Below are 17,278 nucleotides of genomic sequence, written 5' to 3'. Positions count from 1 at the left end.
ACGCCCCTTACCGTATTGTGATGCCGTGTCCCGGCACGACGACACAAAAACAATAAAACCCATTATAAACAAGGCATTTGTTGCATCCAGTGGGGACATAATTACTGATTATAATGACTTATACTGTCCTTTTACAAGTCGCGTTGCATCGTACCACGTAAACATTACCATTTCTGCATTTGTGATCAAAGAAACGATAAACAACAAGCGCTACTCTAAACTGCTCAAAACTCACGTTTGAATAGTCAGTGGAAAATTCTTTAAATATGAAAACATACTTACAGTCTGTGAGTCAGAAGCACCAGACTGTCCTTGTAAAGTTGAAATCGCCCCACTTTATAGAAACAGTCTTTCAGCATTGTAGGCTACTCTCCCAGGTTCAGGAAAATAGTCCTCCTTAAAATACGCTGCACACACTCTAATATTTGTGTTGAACTGTTCTGGAACAGTGTTGTAAATACAACTTAACCACTGATTTCTAGTTGTGTCCTCTTTTGGAGGCCCAAACTAAGTACTTTCGCTTTTACAACGAAGCACAGCATCTCCACGACATGGCGCCGGCGGCAGCAACAACACTACAGCGAGAATAATAGTCCCGCCGCCTTTCTTTCTGTATACATTTGGGTGGTGTTTTGCAAATCTTCCCACACCATGACGTAGACATGTGGGGGCATGTTCGAATGAGCCGTTTTAGGAGGACAAGTCTTAACTTTTATAAAGAATAGCTCCTTGGGTTTGAGACTTTAGTCTTTGCAACTTTAGGGATCTTATCTATGCACGAACAGCTTGTAACACTCCAAAGAGAAAGGAAAACTTGAAATCGCATCATGTGACCCTTTAAAAAAAAAAAAAAAACTCATATGCACTGTTTCCTAAATGAAAGTTAGAAATGTTATCTTGGCAACTAAAATAAATAAGTTGAAGTACTAAAATTACTAAAGCTAAAACTGAAATAAAACTATATTTAAAGCTAAATAGAAAAATGCCAAAAGCACGTATAGTGTTTACTAAAAAAAAAATAACTTTGAATTGCTAAAACTTTAAATTTAATTAAAAAAATGAAATGAAGGACATAATAAAATACTGTAATACTGTAGTAGTGTATAAATTACATATACTATATACTATATATATATATATATACTATAACCAACTGCCTTTGACTAGCAAATAACATATCAAGCTGTGGCTGTGATGTACTGTAGCTAAGTGCTTTTTTATATACTGTATGTCCTGCCCAAACCTGTTTCAGTAGAAAGTACAACAACACAGGAAAGAAAACTGTGCTTGCCAAACAATTTCATGGGGTGTTTAATAAACCCTGTGTTTAGACGAGAGAGGTAGCAGAGGCCTGAGTCCATGGGCCAGACATCTTATGTGAACTCTGTGTCTCACAGAAATCCTTTACTTTGAGTTTGATGGAATTTTCATTTCCTCTGCACATCCCTCCGCCTTCCCCTCGACCACCCTGTATAATGAACCGTCCTGATGCTCACAGGATCAGAGGATTACTCTAGATCATCTTTATCAATTTATTGTTTCTGGCTTCTTAATTCAAAGTGTGCCAGAAGAAAAGTCTTTCTCATCTCATGACTTTGTTTGGGATCACATGTCTCACGTCTGCATATGTGCTCTGTTTGGCTTCCAGCAGTTTGTGTGTATTTGTGGTGTGTGTTGGTCTGCTGAAGATGTCCCCATCTGTGCATTTGTGTAGGGTGAACCTGGGATGGATGGGCAAAGAGGAGAGAAGGGGGAGAAGGTACTCTGCCTGAGAAATGTAGTTTGGTGTGCATTTAACTTTGGGTGGTTTGTTTGTATGTGTGTGTAAAAAGCTAAAATATAACTATCGTAATATTTTTATATGCATGACCAGCAAAGTTCTGAAACTTCTTGGATACACTACCAAAAGTTTGGAATAATTTAGTTTTTTATGTTTTTGAAAGAAGTCTCTTACAGTCAAAATTACAGTCAAACAGCATTGTTGTGAAATATTATTGCAATTTTAAATAACTGTTTTCTCTTTGAATATAATGTAATTATTACGATGTAACATGTACCTGTTATGGTAAAGATAGATTTTTAGCATCATTACTCCAGTCTTTAGTGTTACATGATCCTTCAGAAATCATTTTAATATGCTGATTTGGTGCTCAGTTATTATTATTATTATTATTATTTAACATTTGGGCTCAATTATTAATAATAATTCTCATCATCAACTTACTAACCATGCATAATATTTTTTCTAAAAATGCAAACATGTACATCCATCTTGGTCACATATTATTGTAACACAGTTTGTGCTGAATACAAAAAATTACATGTTGGTCAATAGTATGTTTTAAGTAGCTGAAATAAGCACAAATATCAGGGCATGTCAAAACATCTCAAGGGCCCCAAAATGACCTCAGACCCCAGAGGGTCAATGTGGAAAGCTTCTTAATATTTTAATATTTATATTAATTTATATTATATTAGTCTTAATATTTTGTGGAAACCTTGACTTTTTTTCGGGATTAAAAACAGCATTCATTTGAAATAGAAATATTTTGTAACATTATAAATGTCTTTATTGTCACTTTTGATTAATTAAATGCATCCTTTCTGAATGAAAGTATTATATTCTGTGTTGATATCAGATTCACAAAAATATTGAGCAGCACAACTGTGTTCAATGTCAGTAATAATCAGAAATGTTTCTTGAGCAGCAAATCAGCATATTAGAATGATTACTGACGGCTCATGTGACACTGGAGTAACGATGCTGAAAATTCAGCTTTGCATCACAGGAATAAATCACATTTTAAATGATATTCAAACAGAAAACAGTTATTTTAAATTGTAAAAATATTTCACAATATTAGTGTATTATTTTTAATCAAATAAATGCAGCCTCGAGCATAAGACACTTCTTTCAAAAACATTATATAAAATGCAATTATTCCAAAGCGCTATACAAGAGCCTTGAGGTTGAGACCTACAGTGGACAGGAAGATTTGGTCCATTCATCACACAGAGAATCAATAATGACAGAATTTTAATTTTCGAGTGAAAGGTTTGTTTAAGTCGGTCCTAAATGTGCATTCTTATAACTCATCCACCCTCGTTGACTCGGCACCACTGGTAGACACCGGCTTATGCTACCAAAGTGAGGACTCGCAAGGGCTGAGGGCAGGACAAATGCTTTGCAACTGAAACCAGGATGTGCACAAAGACATATGACTCAGTCCCGGAGTCATGCTGAGAGACCAGAGGAATTGCACGCTAAGAGAAAAACAGGCCGCAAGCTCAAGACATTCCCTACTTCCTTCATCTGAGCACCTGTGCGTCTGATTTACAGGCCTCTAACCCTGCTGTTTGTGGAGAGTCCCCTGTTACACACTGCTTGATGGACTTAGCACACTTATTTTTGCTACCTGCCGTTGTCCCTGCCAAACATGTGCTGCCATACTCTTTGATTGTTAGGTCTGTTGTCATGACAGTGCTTTGTGTTGCTGCATTCAAAGTGCTGTGTTTAAATATATGAATGTTTTCATCATCAGACTCAGCAGACATACCATCTGGGGAGCTGACAGATGAATAAGCACATCTGCAGCAGTGCTATATTTAGTATTTTTTTATACATTTATATATATACAACTTGATCACTGCCTCTAATTGAATGCAGAAATATTTTTGCGTGGGTTTGGGGTTGAAGGACGGTTTGTTTGAAGACTGGGCTATTGCTTGTTTTAATATATTGGAATGTAAATAACATGATACATTATTATTCAAAAGTTTGGGATGAGTTTTTAAAATAACTGTTTTCTATTTTAATATATTTTTTAATAAATATATTTTTAATATAATACATTTCAAATGTAATTTATTCCTGCAATGCAAAGCAGAATTTTCAGCATCATTACTCCAGTCTTCATTGTCACATGATCCCTCAGAAATCATTCTAATATGCTGATTTGCTGCTCAAGAAACATTTCTTATTTTAATTTTTTACTACTATTATCAATTAACATTTTAGAATAATATTAATGGAAATTATATAGTGACCAAAAATATATATAAAAAACTATTTAAAGTGACTATATATGAGCTTTGTCTACATTTCATCTAACTGACTTAATGAGGTGCATCCTGGGATACGTTTTAAACAGTATTGAAGTTCACATCTGCAGTATGATGCACACTTGCTGCTCTATTTGTTCCAATCCATGCATTTAAAGTTTTAAACTTTTAAATGTTTAAATTTTAAATGTTTACAATTTAAATTTTAAGCATTTCAGCCTAATAATGTATACAGTCATGGCCAAAAATATTGGCACCCTTGGTAAATATGATCAAAGAAGGCTGTGAAAATTAATCTGCATTGTTAATCCTTTTGATCTTTTATTTAAAAAAATCACAAAACTCTAACCTTTCATTGGATAATAAGAATTTAAAATGGGGGGAAATATCATTATGAAATAAATGTTTTTCTCTAATACACATTGGCCACAATTAACGGCACCCTTTTATTCAATACTTTTTGAAACCTCCATTTGCCAGTTTAACAGCTCTAAATGTTCTCCTATAATGCCTGATGAGGTTAGAGAACACCTGACAAGAGATCAGAGACCATTCCTTCATCCAGAATCACTCCAGACCCTTTAGATTCACAGCTCCATGTTGGTGCTTCTTCTCTTCAGTTCACCACTCATTTTCTACAGGGTTCAGGTCAGAGGACTGGAATGGCCAGCAGAAGCTTGGTTTTGTGCTCAGTGACCCATTCAGTGACCCGTTTTTTTCATTACGGAGTTTCGTGAATTTTTTTAAATGAAAGATCAAAAGGATGAACAATGCAGATTAATTTTCACAGACTTCTTTGATCATATTTACCAAGGGTGCCAATATTTTTGGCCATGTGCAATAAGTTTTAAAGATCATGAGAAACAGATTGAGTACAGTGTGTCCAAACATTTAACTGGTATTGTATACCCACAATATTTAACAATGTATGTCATCACTTTACTATGGTATCTCCACAGTAACATTTATTTGGGGAAACTTCCCTCAATCGCATATGTCTCTGTCATTACTAGTCAGTATTAGGTTTCATGTAGTGAAAGCCAGTGAAAATTGATGAGATAAAAAGGAGATAAGCAAACGCTAAATTAAGCAAACTCCTTTTACTCCTTCAGCCAGCAGCAGGTGAGCCTCATCTGTATTCAGTGAGGCTGTTAAAGACTGTCTGCATTTCTCTCCACTGGGAAAAAAATGTAACACACATTTACAATAAAAATCAGGCATGCACAAACACAGTGAAAAACACTCACTCATGTAACACATGTGATTCCTCTGCCATTAGACTCTTATGTCAAGTAGGAACAAGAGATGATGGCGTGACATGAATTTAAAGTGCAGCACATCAGAGATCAAACGAGAGCCGCTTTGTTTTGTTCTCTTTGACATTGGCTCTCAAAACTTCTCAGTTACACACTCCCCTCCAGACCAGGATTGATAAAACAGAGAACCCAAGGGCTATTAAAGCAATAAGTCAGGAGAAGCCATGCATTACAGTGATTTTACAGTGAGTTCTTATGTGCTACATGTGGCCGCAACAGAATAAATGACTGCAAAAAGTCATTTTCTTTATCAGAATTTTTCTTCACATCCTAAAAATACAGGAATTAGTATTTAATTAATTGATTAGTAATTAGTATTGAAGTACAGTATTAAGGCATGTTGTCAGAGAATATACTACTGTATTTAGGTCAGTAAGATTAATACTTTTTTTTTTTTTTGAGCAAGGATACATTAAATTAATAAATGGTAACGGTCATTAAAGACACAAAAAGTAACAAATAAATCAAAGAATCCCCCAAAATTTTATTATTGTATCCAAACTCAATGGATTCAACATTGATAATAAAAAATGTTTTTAAAGTAAATCAGCATATTAGAATGATTTCTGAAGGATCATGTCACATTGAAGACTGGAGTAATTATGCTGAAAATTCAGCTTTGCATCACAGGAATAAATTACACTTTAAGATGCATTAAAATGTTGTTAATGTATTTTTGATCAAGTAAATGAGCCATGGTGAATGTCCTTCACAAAATGTTCAATTATGATTTTTTAAGCATAAATCCAACATTTATGAATTGTGTCAGAATGTCAAGTCAAACAGATAAAAAATGACACACTGCGTCTTTAAGACTCAGAACTAAAAAAAATGTTATAGTGGTTTTTCTCTTCAAACAAGGACCCTTTGTGAAGTATAGGATGCATGTTGATGTATATAAATGGAACTTATTAGGTTTAGTTTGGAAATTCCATTCATCCGTTTTCTCTTTATACCCCGGGCCAGGCACGTATACCATGCTCTCGTATTTCATAGGAGCCAAAGTAAGTCATTACTTATTACGAACTGTCCTGAAGGAATCAAGTTTGTCAGCAAAGAACGCTGCCACTTCTCCTCAGTGCTGATGACGGTTCTCTTCACCTTCCCAGAGTTCCCCTCAACTCCAAAGGCTCCGTCCTCATCGTTTTTAGCCTGAAGATTAGCACTCCCATAAATCACTTGAAGCCTCTGTCAGTCCGCAACTAGCCTCTGCCTCACCAAGCGCTATTCGCTCTAAAATAGAAGCGGATGGGGTTGAAGGAGACATGACGATGGGCCTATAAAGGAATGGTGTGAGTTGATTGGAAATGAAGGAGATCAAAGAGACTTCCTGTTTTCAGCATGTATCCAAGAAGTGATCAACAATCATTGCATCGTTCCATTCCCTTAACGGGACGGTAACATGAAGTCGGGCTCTTTCATCTACTGGGAACACGGATAAACTCACATACGACTCTCTGCCTTGTGCAAACCCTGCCGTCCATTCTGGTGCCTGATTGGACAGAGTTTATGAAGGCAGCTGAGTATGACAAGCAGTCTTGTCTCAGGCCCAAAAGCACACTAGAGTGCCTTGGATCATTAATACCCTCTCAAACCACACTCATATGGTGTCTGGCTCTCTTGATAACCTGCAGCTCTCTCCAAGGTCTGACCGCTGCACCTGTCAAAGTGGGTTATGCCACGCTAGGCTCTGCCACCTGCCCCCTGCTCAGACTCACTGGAGTCTTCATGCCATCTTTGACCTCTGCCCTCAACTGCCTGCTGTCTGGCCGGCAGTCTCCAAATGGCATGCGTTGTTTTCTGTAGAGGCTTTCTGGACATGTTGTAAAATGCTTCTCTTGTGGTACTAGCATGTAATGTAGTGATTGAGTGCTGGCTAATCTACCTGTTTGTTTGTGTGTTTGAAAACCCTACTAAAGAGAATAGCTTAAACTCAAATTTCCATACTGGTTAATGCTGATTAGATGTGGTTTGCTGCTGTTATGAACCAGTATGGTTTTCTGCTGAAGCTGGTTGCTTGTTGGGAGATTTTTATTTATTTAATTTTTTATTATTATAATTATTTGTTAAAATGCTTCTTTCTGTAAAAAGTTATGCGTTAAGCTATTATTGCACTACTTATTCTTAAGCTAAATTAAACTCTCTTTCCTCCAGTGGAATTGCTATGCTTGGCCTTCAGCCATTTCGTACATTAGAAATATATTAGAAATGTATATTTTATTTGTAATTGCTGAATTCCACTGAAACAGCATTTTGACATTTTTAAAACGGAAATTTAAATTAGGGTGTTCACACATACTCTGTTACACTTGTACACCCCTATTTCTTCAAACACTGGGAAAGGAGAGCTTTAAAATAGATCAAAATTAGATATAGATATTAGATATGTTGAAAAGGCATATGCATTACTTATTTGGAAAAGTAACTGATATTTTGGTGTAAGGTTAAATAGTGTTCAATTAAATGGTATTCTGCTATTTTACTAATTGCTTAAAAAGTACATTAATCTGTTTACCTAATGCATGTTACAAGTCCCAGCACTGCTGGTTAAGATAGTTAAAGATGTAGTTCACCCAAAAATGAAGTGTGTTCTTTCTTCTGCTGAACATAAAAGAAGATATTCTGAGTTTTTATTTATTTATTTATTTGGTCCATACAATGGAAGTTAATGGAAACCAAAACTGTTTGGTTACCAACTTTCTTCAAAATATCTTCTTTTGCGTTCAAGAAAAGAAAAGAAGTCATTGGAACGACATGAGGATGAGTAAACGAAGACAGAATTTGAATTTCGGGTGAACTGTAGCTTTAAGAATCTAGCGTCCAAAGCTCAACATACAGTCCAGTGGTGAGCAGATGTGCTGAGAAATACTCGTTTGTCATCATGTCTAACAATCTGCTGAAGTGAAAGTTTTTCAGTGGTGTTTTGCTTGCATTATGAGTGCGATCTTTGGTTTTGGCTTGTGAATAAGACCGTTTAAGTATTGAAAAGATGAGTAATTAATGCTGATTTTGCAGGGTGAGCTAGGGATGCCTGGAATGCCTGGGAAACAAGGAGTGAAGGTAGTTCACTTCTACTGCAGCCTCTATCCACCCCCATTTATTTATAATGAACGATCATTTTTTCCCAGAACCCTGCATGCTGTTCCAGAAGCATTCCGCTGCTAAAACTCTCAGTCTTATCTGTTACAATTGTATGTAAAGCTGCTTTCACACCAGAACGTGATTAATTGCTCATTATACAGGCACCTCACATATAAGCGTCTCACCTTCTGACACTGTAAAGTGGCGTCTGAGACTTGCGGAATGAGATGGCAGGAAAAAGACGGATGGTGCCACTAGCAGTCAGACCCCCAGCCGCCCTCGACCTCGATGGGTCGAGTGTCCGCATGCAGCCGCAGCTGTGTCTGTAGATCACTGCCTTCATGTCTGCTCATTAGTCTGAGATAACAGACATGAATTAAATAGCTGTCATGTGCTCTTTACTATTAATAACAATCCAACTGTGGGCTGGCTCATTGGGGCACTGCTAGTGATCAGCTATTTGCGTGCCTGGAGAGCAAAAACTTCGACATACCAATCTAAATATTGATACCAGCGCATGCTGTCTAATCGCTTCAATAGAAATTATGACATCTGAAAGACCCTTGGGGGTTTACGATCGACTAAATGATTACTGAGAATAATCTTCAATTGAAATTACAAATGACTTTTTCAGCCCAAATATATGATGCTGATTCCTTTGTTGATTTTCAAAGGACGTGTTTAGGTCTATTCTCACTGTTTTTTTTTTTTGCTCTCTTTTTGTTTTCCTAATGTTGATGCCTCGCAACCTTCAGGGAGAGCCTGGTTTCCCAGGTGTCCCTGGACGAAAGGTAAAGGCCTGGTTTGGTGTGGTTGTGTCTTTAACACATTTTGCTGATCATTCTTAAAGTAATGAATATTTTTCTGTCGCTATGAAGGGTCAGGCAGGTGTTTCTGGTATCCCTGGAAAACGGGGCTACAAGGTACACCCAAATGTGTGCTGTGGCTATTTCTCGCATAAGTGCTTGTTCTGCTACTGGGCTTAAACCCTCAGGAAATTTTTTTAGATGTGATGTTTAATACTGAGGTAGAATTTTACTCACCCTTTTGCAATTTCAAACATGGCTTTCTTCCGTGCAACACAGTGATTAATTTTTGAAGAATTATTGGCAATTCTTTGAAATTTAATGATATTTTCAAGCTTCAAATTGAGAAAATAAAGCGCCAAAGTGGTCCATACAAATCATGCACCTTATTTAACCAACTGAAGTGTTATTTTAGTATTATTTATGTAATATTATATTATTTATTGATATCATATTTTACTGTAAATTTAAATGTAAGTTTTAGTAAGTGTGCTTTTGTTGTTTTTATTAATATTTAAATATATTGCAATGTAGTCTGAATGTATTCTTATTTTTTAGTTTTAGTAATTTTAATATTTCAGCTGTTTTTTTTTTTTGTTTGTTTTTTTGTTTGGTTTGGTTTGGTTTTTTGTTTTCCTAAGGCAACGTTTCTAATTTAAGTTTTGAGGTTTTTTTTTTTTAATCACCTTTAGTGTTCCACAGAAAAAGGAAAGGGGTTAGAATAAAAAGAGGCTGAATAAAAATAACCATATTTGAATTTTTCAGTGAATTGCATTGATTTGACTTTAATTACACATGCATGTCTAAAAGACTTCTATGAAGTGGTGACCTGACTGTCTGCACTCAATTCTGTTTGTTTTGGGTGTCAAAATGTATCTGTTTCATGCCATTTTCAGATATTATTTTGTCTGTACTGAAGCTTTTATTATTACGTTGCAGTTTCACTAGACTTTGTGTTCCATTTATTTTCATATGCACATGTAAGCGAGCATTAAATCTGCATGGTTTGCAGTGCTGCAGGCAATGGAAGAAGACAGTCTGTTAAACATTTTTAATGTGTTAATTGTTATGATTTAATTAGTGTTTCTGCAAAACAGAAGCCCTAGAAGGTGACCTCATATTCTGCGGCCCATTTTTGTTGTATTTCAGTGACCACACCTTTATTCTCACTCCCTGTGTTTAAGTACAGCAGCTGTGGTGAATTAAAGACGTCAACTGTAATGCTTCAAAAGGAAATGGGAACAAGATGCACACACTAGAATGTTTTATACGCCTTCGTTATATAGAGATGCATCTTGAATCTTTGAATGTTAACTCCTATGTTGTTATTTATTGCTAGGGAGAGAAAGGCGAGCTTAGTGCTGCAGGAGCTGGAATCAAAGGAGAACCAGGACATCCCGGACAAGCTGGACCCAAGGTACCTACCCCTCATTTTCCACCTTATATCCACTGCTGTATTTCTTTCTTGATGTGGTGTGACGTGCGCAGTCTAACAAAATAAGCTCATGGTTTATTCAGAATTTAATTTTGCATGTCTTTTCATAGGGTGAGAAAGGTGATCAAGGCATAAAGGTGAGCAATTGAATTTTTTTATTTACAAAAATGAGTGCTGATTCATTGCAACTCTACCTGACCTTGTATGATTGTTATATTTTAAATATGTCCTTTAAGAAAATATTTTTGTCTTGTAGGGTGACCTTGGCCAGGAAGGCCCATCTGGACCAAGGGTGAGTAGATGCCATGTGTCACCGACAGAGAAAATAATGCAGACAAGTCACCAGATTTGTTTAACAGTGTGATGTGAATGGCTGATATCAGAAATAATGATATATATTAATTGATTGTTTCCCCATTACTCAACAGGGTCCACCAGGTCCAACCGGGGAGCCAGGAAAATCTTTAATCAACAACAATGAAAATGTATGTCTTTATTTCTGATGTATATAAATTTCTTCAATTTGATTATGATTTAGTTATAGTGCATATTCACTTCTCTGCCTCATATAACAGATTTAACAGATTAATTTGTATTATGTGAAGGCACTAATTTTATTTTATTTTTCAGGATATACGCAATGTGCATTTAATGGTAAGTGTCATTCTTTGTTGTGAAAAAGTATTTATTGGGAAAATGGGTAACTTGATATTGTTTGCGTATTTGAGCACATAAAAAGATGAATAGACTAAACTACTTTCAGATGTTTAAGTATATTTTGTTTTTATTTTAGGGCCCTCCTGGACTGCCTGGACCTCCAGGGCTTCCTGGGACCCCTGGTTTGAAGGTAGCTAGCCAACTTCTCTCATTCTTACCCTTTCTATCCTTAGTGTATAAATTTAGGAAAATTTTAGATTATATTCATATACAATTCTGGTGAGATCTGAGGAAGTTTTTTTGCAGGATGCATACCATGGTTTAAGACATGTCACTGTTGGCTACCTTGTTCTTTTGTATTAAACATTTTTTTTTTTTCTCAGGGTGATGTTGGACTTCCAGGTCCCCCTGGTCTTGATGGGGAAAAGGTAAATAATAATTAACATTTTCTATAAATGAAACACATTTTAGCCACTAATCTGCCATTAGTCCACTGGTGGATGCATTTACATAACTCTCAATCCTTCATAATGCTGAGTGATTGTACCTGTTTGCTTCTTAGGGTCCAAGAGGAAAGCCAGGAGAACAGGGACCCATCGGCCCTCCTGGACCTGAGGGACTACGGGGAGAAGGAGGAGTCATAGGCTTGCCTGGGCCAAAAGGAGACAAGGGAGACATGGGCCCCTCAGGATCACCTGTGAGTGACTATACTCTGCATTCCCATCATATATGTGACCCTGGCCCACAAAACCAGTCTTAAAGGTGCAGTAGGAGATCTCGGAAAATGCTAACTTTAGCCTGATAGCACTGAAAGTGAATGTCCCACCCTCCCTGCAATCGCCGTCCAAAGCCACACCCCCTGAACGCACATACGCTCAAAGAGCAGCCAGAGACAACATAAATTACTACAATAGGCTACATCAACGGTTTCCAATTACAGTCCTCTCGCCCTCCCTGCTCTGCACATTTCATATGTGTATCTTATCACGTCCGACGGTTGTTCTGTTCAACCGTAAGTCATAAGTGCCCTGCGAAGTGGACATCACCAGATATTCCGCCATGATTCCAGTTCAAAGCGAGCATTTATGTTCCATACAAAGGGCATTAAAGTGTGCCAGACCTGAATTTAAATGGTATTTATTTACAGAGGTATATTATGTCACACTTCACACTTCTCTTTCGTCTGTGTGTGAGGAGCAGCGCAAATCCGTGAGTGAATGTTCTGAAGTGAAATAAACGGATTTCCCCTGCTCAGGGAGTAGAGAGCAATGAACATTGTGTAGGGAGCATGTCAATCAGAACAGTTCATGCACGGAGCTCTCTTTTAACGAGCTGGTTATCTGAACCGAGTGTGTTAACTAAGCGAGACATGCAAAATATGCAGAGCGGGGAGTGCGAGGACTGGAATTGGGAACCACTGGGCTACATCATGTGTCATTCACCGCTGAGAAAACGTTACAGCACAGTTAGTAAAAGTACTACAATACCAGGAAGGAAGATCGGGTTGTTGATGTTTGCCTGCCATTCTCGCTCTGTCTGCGTGAACGCGCTGATGACGTATCCTGTCTGCGCGAAACAGGGTACGCAGAGGTATGCAAATACATACGTTGACAGGCAAGTAGGAAAGACAATTAAAACGCTCGGTACGAGCGTTTTAATTGGACAAACATTTCTTGGTCCTACACCTTCCACAGAATATATAAATACAGATAAATACATTTAGACCACTTAACTTAATGATTGCTATCAGGATGTGAAGAGACTTTCAACCAGAATAACAAAAAATGTTTCTGAAGACAATCACCTATGACACCTTTAAGTCGCTGGGGTATATTTGTAGCAATAGCCAAAAATACATTGTATGGGTCAAAAGTATAGATTTTTCTTTTATGCCAAAAATCATTAGGATATTAAGTAAAGATCATGTTCCTTGAGGATATTTTGTAAATTTCCTACCATAAAGTTTTGATTAGTAATGTGTATTGCTAAGAACTTCATTTGGACAACTTTAAAGGTAATTTTCTCAGTATTTTGATTTTTGGCACCCTCAGATTGCAGATATTCAAATAGTTGTATCTCAGCCAAATATTGTCCTATCCAAACAAATAATACATCAATGGAAAGCTTATTTATTCAGCTTTCAGATATTGTCAAAACCCTTATTTGACCCTTATGACTGGTTTTGTGGTCCAGGGTCACATATAGTCTGTCTGACTACACCTGAATTGTTAAATAACCACAAAGGGTCTTGTGACCTGTACCACTTGCATGAGAGAATATTCTAATATCAAAATATCATAATATTCAAATTATGTACACATCATGTAAATACATTAACCCAACTGCCAAGTTAACCAAATTAAGCCAATATTTCAGTTTCTAGAAATTAATAATATAATTGGTATATGGTATAAAGAAAAGTTGTGATAATTTGGTTAAAATAACATATTGTAATAACTGTGGAACATGTAAACATCTTTTTCAGATTAAATGCTTAACCAGAATAATATAGACCTTAATCAGAAAATGAGTTGCATGTAAATGTGGTCATTGTTATTTGAGCAAGTGGGATCGTGCTTAGTGCTTTGATGAATTTTGAAAGCGTTTGTCATGGGTGGGCAGCATTGCGTCTTGAAAGCCTACAGTTTACTAATCATTAATCCTACATGTTGGATGCTATGAATTCAAAGGCCTCTTGGTTGTGGGCCTTGTTTACAAGGCTGTCAAGTCATGTTCATCAACCCAGCCCCCCCCAATTGACTTTTCTGCCAATTTTAATGTCTATTTCCTTATTCTTTCCTCATTCTGTAGGGTTTAGATGGCCCTACTGGAGAAAAAGGGGTTTCAGGGCCCCCTGGCCATATTGGATTGCCAGGCCTAATGGTACGCAATGGTGCCCCTCAAGCAAACAGATTGTTGTCATGACTTTGGGATACAGTGTATTTCGTCATGTCAGTTTGATTTCTGTTGAATGAATGGTAGAATTAAGTATTCCTATCCTTTTACTTTTTCATAATGTCTTCAGGGTCAGAAAGGCGAACCTGGGGAAAAAGGAGATAAAGCAGAGCTGGTATGTTCCACACTTTTTAGCTGCTGATTGCACATCTTAGAGGGTTTTATGGGGTTTCATTAGATAACAGAGCCTATGTGTTTCCTAAGTTGGGAAATATATTGAGTGAAATGTTTTAATTGTGACTCCCCTATCTGTTCTCTCTCAGGTCTATGGGCCTGCTGGACCTCCAGGACCTGCAGGGCCAGTTGGGCCATTGGTGAGGACAATGTCTACTCCATAAAAGCTTATGATAACAGCAAACATATTACAGGCATATCTGTGCACCCAAGTAGCATCAGTGCATTTTTTGTCGTCATTTGATGGTGCAGTTATGAAGAGAAACTCATTTTAAACAACTCAAAATGGTCCTGATTTCTAATATTTATTATGTTTTGCTTATCAGGGACCTCCAGGTTTGTCAGGACCAAAGGTAAGTATTCCAACCTAATGTAAAAAGATTGTTTCTGCCATATGCTAAACAAGGCATTAAATCTCATATGTTCTTTTTAGGGAGAACCAGGAATAGGTCTGAGAGGAGAGAAGGGATCACCTGGACAGAAAGGAGATAAAGGAGACAGGGGCCATCTTGGACTCCCTGTAAGTACATTTCTGATTCTTATAATCCAGTTTTTGATACTTGATAAATATGCATTGCATTTATATTCAGTACAATGTAAGATAAAAAGCTGTCCAGTCTATCAAATCACTCATTATGAAAAATGAATTGAGTACTTCATACCTGTGATACCAGTGCATTTAATTAATTTGATAGTTTTCATACAATCTTATCAACTGAATCAAGATGTTTTTGTCTTTCCTGAGTGCAGCGTTAGTGGAAAAGCATGTTTTGTGTAAGGTTTGTGCTTTAGCCCCCCCCTTAATGCAAATATCAGTGTGCTGCAATTTCATGTGTCTTTGTAACTAGGCGTCATGGTTCATGGCTAAGTGTTGTCACATTGCATGAATCAGTGAATATTCACATTTGGCAATCATATATACAAGTGTTATCATCCTGTCACATTGTTTTATACACCTTTTAATAGATTACAAACAAGTTCCTGATAGTTTTAGATTACTGTAACTGACTGACGTTCATGTTATTATTACAAAATACTGTATGCGGTTGTTTATTTAATGTTTTCTCTCTGCTCTGTAAATAGCATGCTATAGGTTTTGTTACTATGAATTTCAGGAGTCTTTTCTTGACTTCCTGACTAGTGTATATCTATGGTGTCAAAGTCATTGATTAACTTATTATAGTCACATCATCAATGGCGCAGTAACTCCTTTACTTTTGTTTTGAATCTGAGATATAGAAATTGAGATATCAAGAAAGTTTTCACAATCAGCATTTTTGTCTTGCTTTTTTTCAGTATAGAAAAGTGAATGAAAACGTTTTTCTTATTTTAAACATAAACCTCACAACATTGTGTTACATATGCTTAAAGCAAAAACAGTTTGGCAAAACAAGATTTATTCAAAACAAGATTAAAATGCTGCTTAAGAAAATGCAGCATGGATGGGTAATGTTACTTGTTCCATAACCTAGTGAGCTGCCATAATTTTAAAGCATCGTATGTTCATTTCTAGCACAAAGGCTGCTTGTTTTGTTAGCTTTGCAACATGCTATCATCAAATTTAACTTAGCTACATGCTAAATCAAGTCTCCTGTGCGCTTCTCGTGAGGAGCAGTAGCCTATTTGTGTGGCACGCAAAGTCGCTTCCTATGTATAGTGTTCCAGTTCAGTCACTTATGAGGTTGAGTTTCAGTTAGCATGCTGCCTTAGAAGGCAGCAGACGGCAATGTAGCTCACTAGATTTTGGAACCGAACAACTATTTACAAGTATTATTTTTAGTTTTTGCATCTCTTCTGGAATTTATATGCCACCTGTTGTTATTTTATCACCATATACAATTGAATGGACCACTTTAGGTCCTGTTCACTAGCAGTCACACTAAGACGATAAGATGCTAAAGTCACGTTATAAGGAGTTACTGCTCGCCTCTCACATCATGTCATCTTCAACACGTCACCCCTCCATCAAAACTAGTGTTGTTTTTATGTGGCACACGAGTCACTGCTTTACTCACCTCCCCCCACACTTCTCCCTTCCTCCCTTCCTCTCCTCCACCTCCATCTCTCCTCTCGCTCTGTAACTCTTTACACACTGTCCAGGGGGCTCATGGTTTAGACGGCAGGCCTGGTCCAGTGGTGAGTGGCGCAAGACCCGTTCCCATCATCCACCCCTCTATTTCCATCCATCCCTCTCTCGTTTCCCTCTCCGCCTGCTTCTCTCTTTCTGTTTGTCTGCCTCTGCTTGAGCTGTTGCTTGCTTGCTTCTGTGTTTTGTGTCTTTTCTGTGTTGTCTAATGGTCAAGGCCTTGTTTAGATCTCTATTGAGATTGCATCGGCATGAGTATGACTTTGATTTGACTTTGTCCCTAAGCCTGTTTGGCTGTTGCCTCTTGCTGTTTCCAGAGGTACCACACTCGGTTGATTTTTCAACCTGTCAACACGCGAGTGGCTGAAGAAGAGCATGGCCAAACACTTCTCTCTCTCTCTCTCTCTCTCTCTCTCTCTCTCTCTCTCTGAAACGCAATTTCTCCTTCTTTGAAAAGTATGCACATCGTGCTCTACAAAAGTGAATAATCCTTTCGCATTTCATGCCGTCGCAGCCCTCTATACCTTTGTAAAAAAAAATTCAGACATGCTTGACCTCTGTTGACCTTTCAAAGCCTTAATTCCCTCCAAGCTTCAGAGCTTTATTTCATTCCATGACAAGCTTTGATCTTGTACTGTCATACAAGGAGAGAGCATGATGGGATGCGGCTGCATGAACAATGTTTTCATGGCATACAACAGTACAA

General features: G+C 37.4%; 1 protein-coding gene across 16 annotated transcripts in view; it reads left to right on the top strand.

Moving 5' to 3' along the window:
- LOC131552092 (collagen alpha-1(XIII) chain-like) overlaps positions 1 to 17,278 on the top strand; it is a 59,892-nt gene that overhangs the window by 26,913 nt on the left and 15,701 nt on the right. For 13 of the 16 annotated variants that reach the window (XM_058795601.1, XM_058795598.1, XM_058795602.1 and 10 more), the window contains 18 exons: positions 1,715 to 1,759; positions 8,394 to 8,438; positions 9,215 to 9,250; positions 9,338 to 9,382; positions 10,605 to 10,682; positions 10,811 to 10,837; positions 10,957 to 10,992; positions 11,129 to 11,185; positions 11,331 to 11,354; positions 11,494 to 11,547; positions 11,741 to 11,785; positions 11,920 to 12,054; positions 14,169 to 14,240; positions 14,383 to 14,427; positions 14,576 to 14,626; positions 14,813 to 14,839; positions 14,920 to 15,006; positions 16,587 to 16,622. In XM_058795601.1, coding sequence (XP_058651584.1) covers positions 1,715 to 1,759; positions 8,394 to 8,438; positions 9,215 to 9,250; positions 9,338 to 9,382; positions 10,605 to 10,682; positions 10,811 to 10,837; positions 10,957 to 10,992; positions 11,129 to 11,185; positions 11,331 to 11,354; positions 11,494 to 11,547; positions 11,741 to 11,785; positions 11,920 to 12,054; positions 14,169 to 14,240; positions 14,383 to 14,427; positions 14,576 to 14,626; positions 14,813 to 14,839; positions 14,920 to 15,006; positions 16,587 to 16,622 — 945 coding nt within the window. The remainder of the gene's footprint in view (positions 1 to 1,714; positions 1,760 to 8,393; positions 8,439 to 9,214; positions 9,251 to 9,337; positions 9,383 to 10,604; positions 10,683 to 10,810; positions 10,838 to 10,956; positions 10,993 to 11,128; positions 11,186 to 11,330; positions 11,355 to 11,493; positions 11,548 to 11,740; positions 11,786 to 11,919; positions 12,055 to 14,168; positions 14,241 to 14,382; positions 14,428 to 14,575; positions 14,627 to 14,812; positions 14,840 to 14,919; positions 15,007 to 16,586; positions 16,623 to 17,278) is intronic. The other 3 variants (XM_058795603.1, XM_058795600.1, XM_058795605.1) reach the window with 3 other exon arrangements.

Source organism: Onychostoma macrolepis, chromosome 13, assembly GCF_012432095.1.
Source record: "Onychostoma macrolepis isolate SWU-2019 chromosome 13, ASM1243209v1, whole genome shotgun sequence".
In the NCBI taxonomy this organism is placed as follows: Eukaryota; Metazoa; Chordata; class Actinopteri; order Cypriniformes; family Cyprinidae; genus Onychostoma; species Onychostoma macrolepis.
The sequence above is the reverse complement of the archived record's forward strand: the minus strand, read 5'-3'. Positions and strand labels throughout refer to the sequence as shown.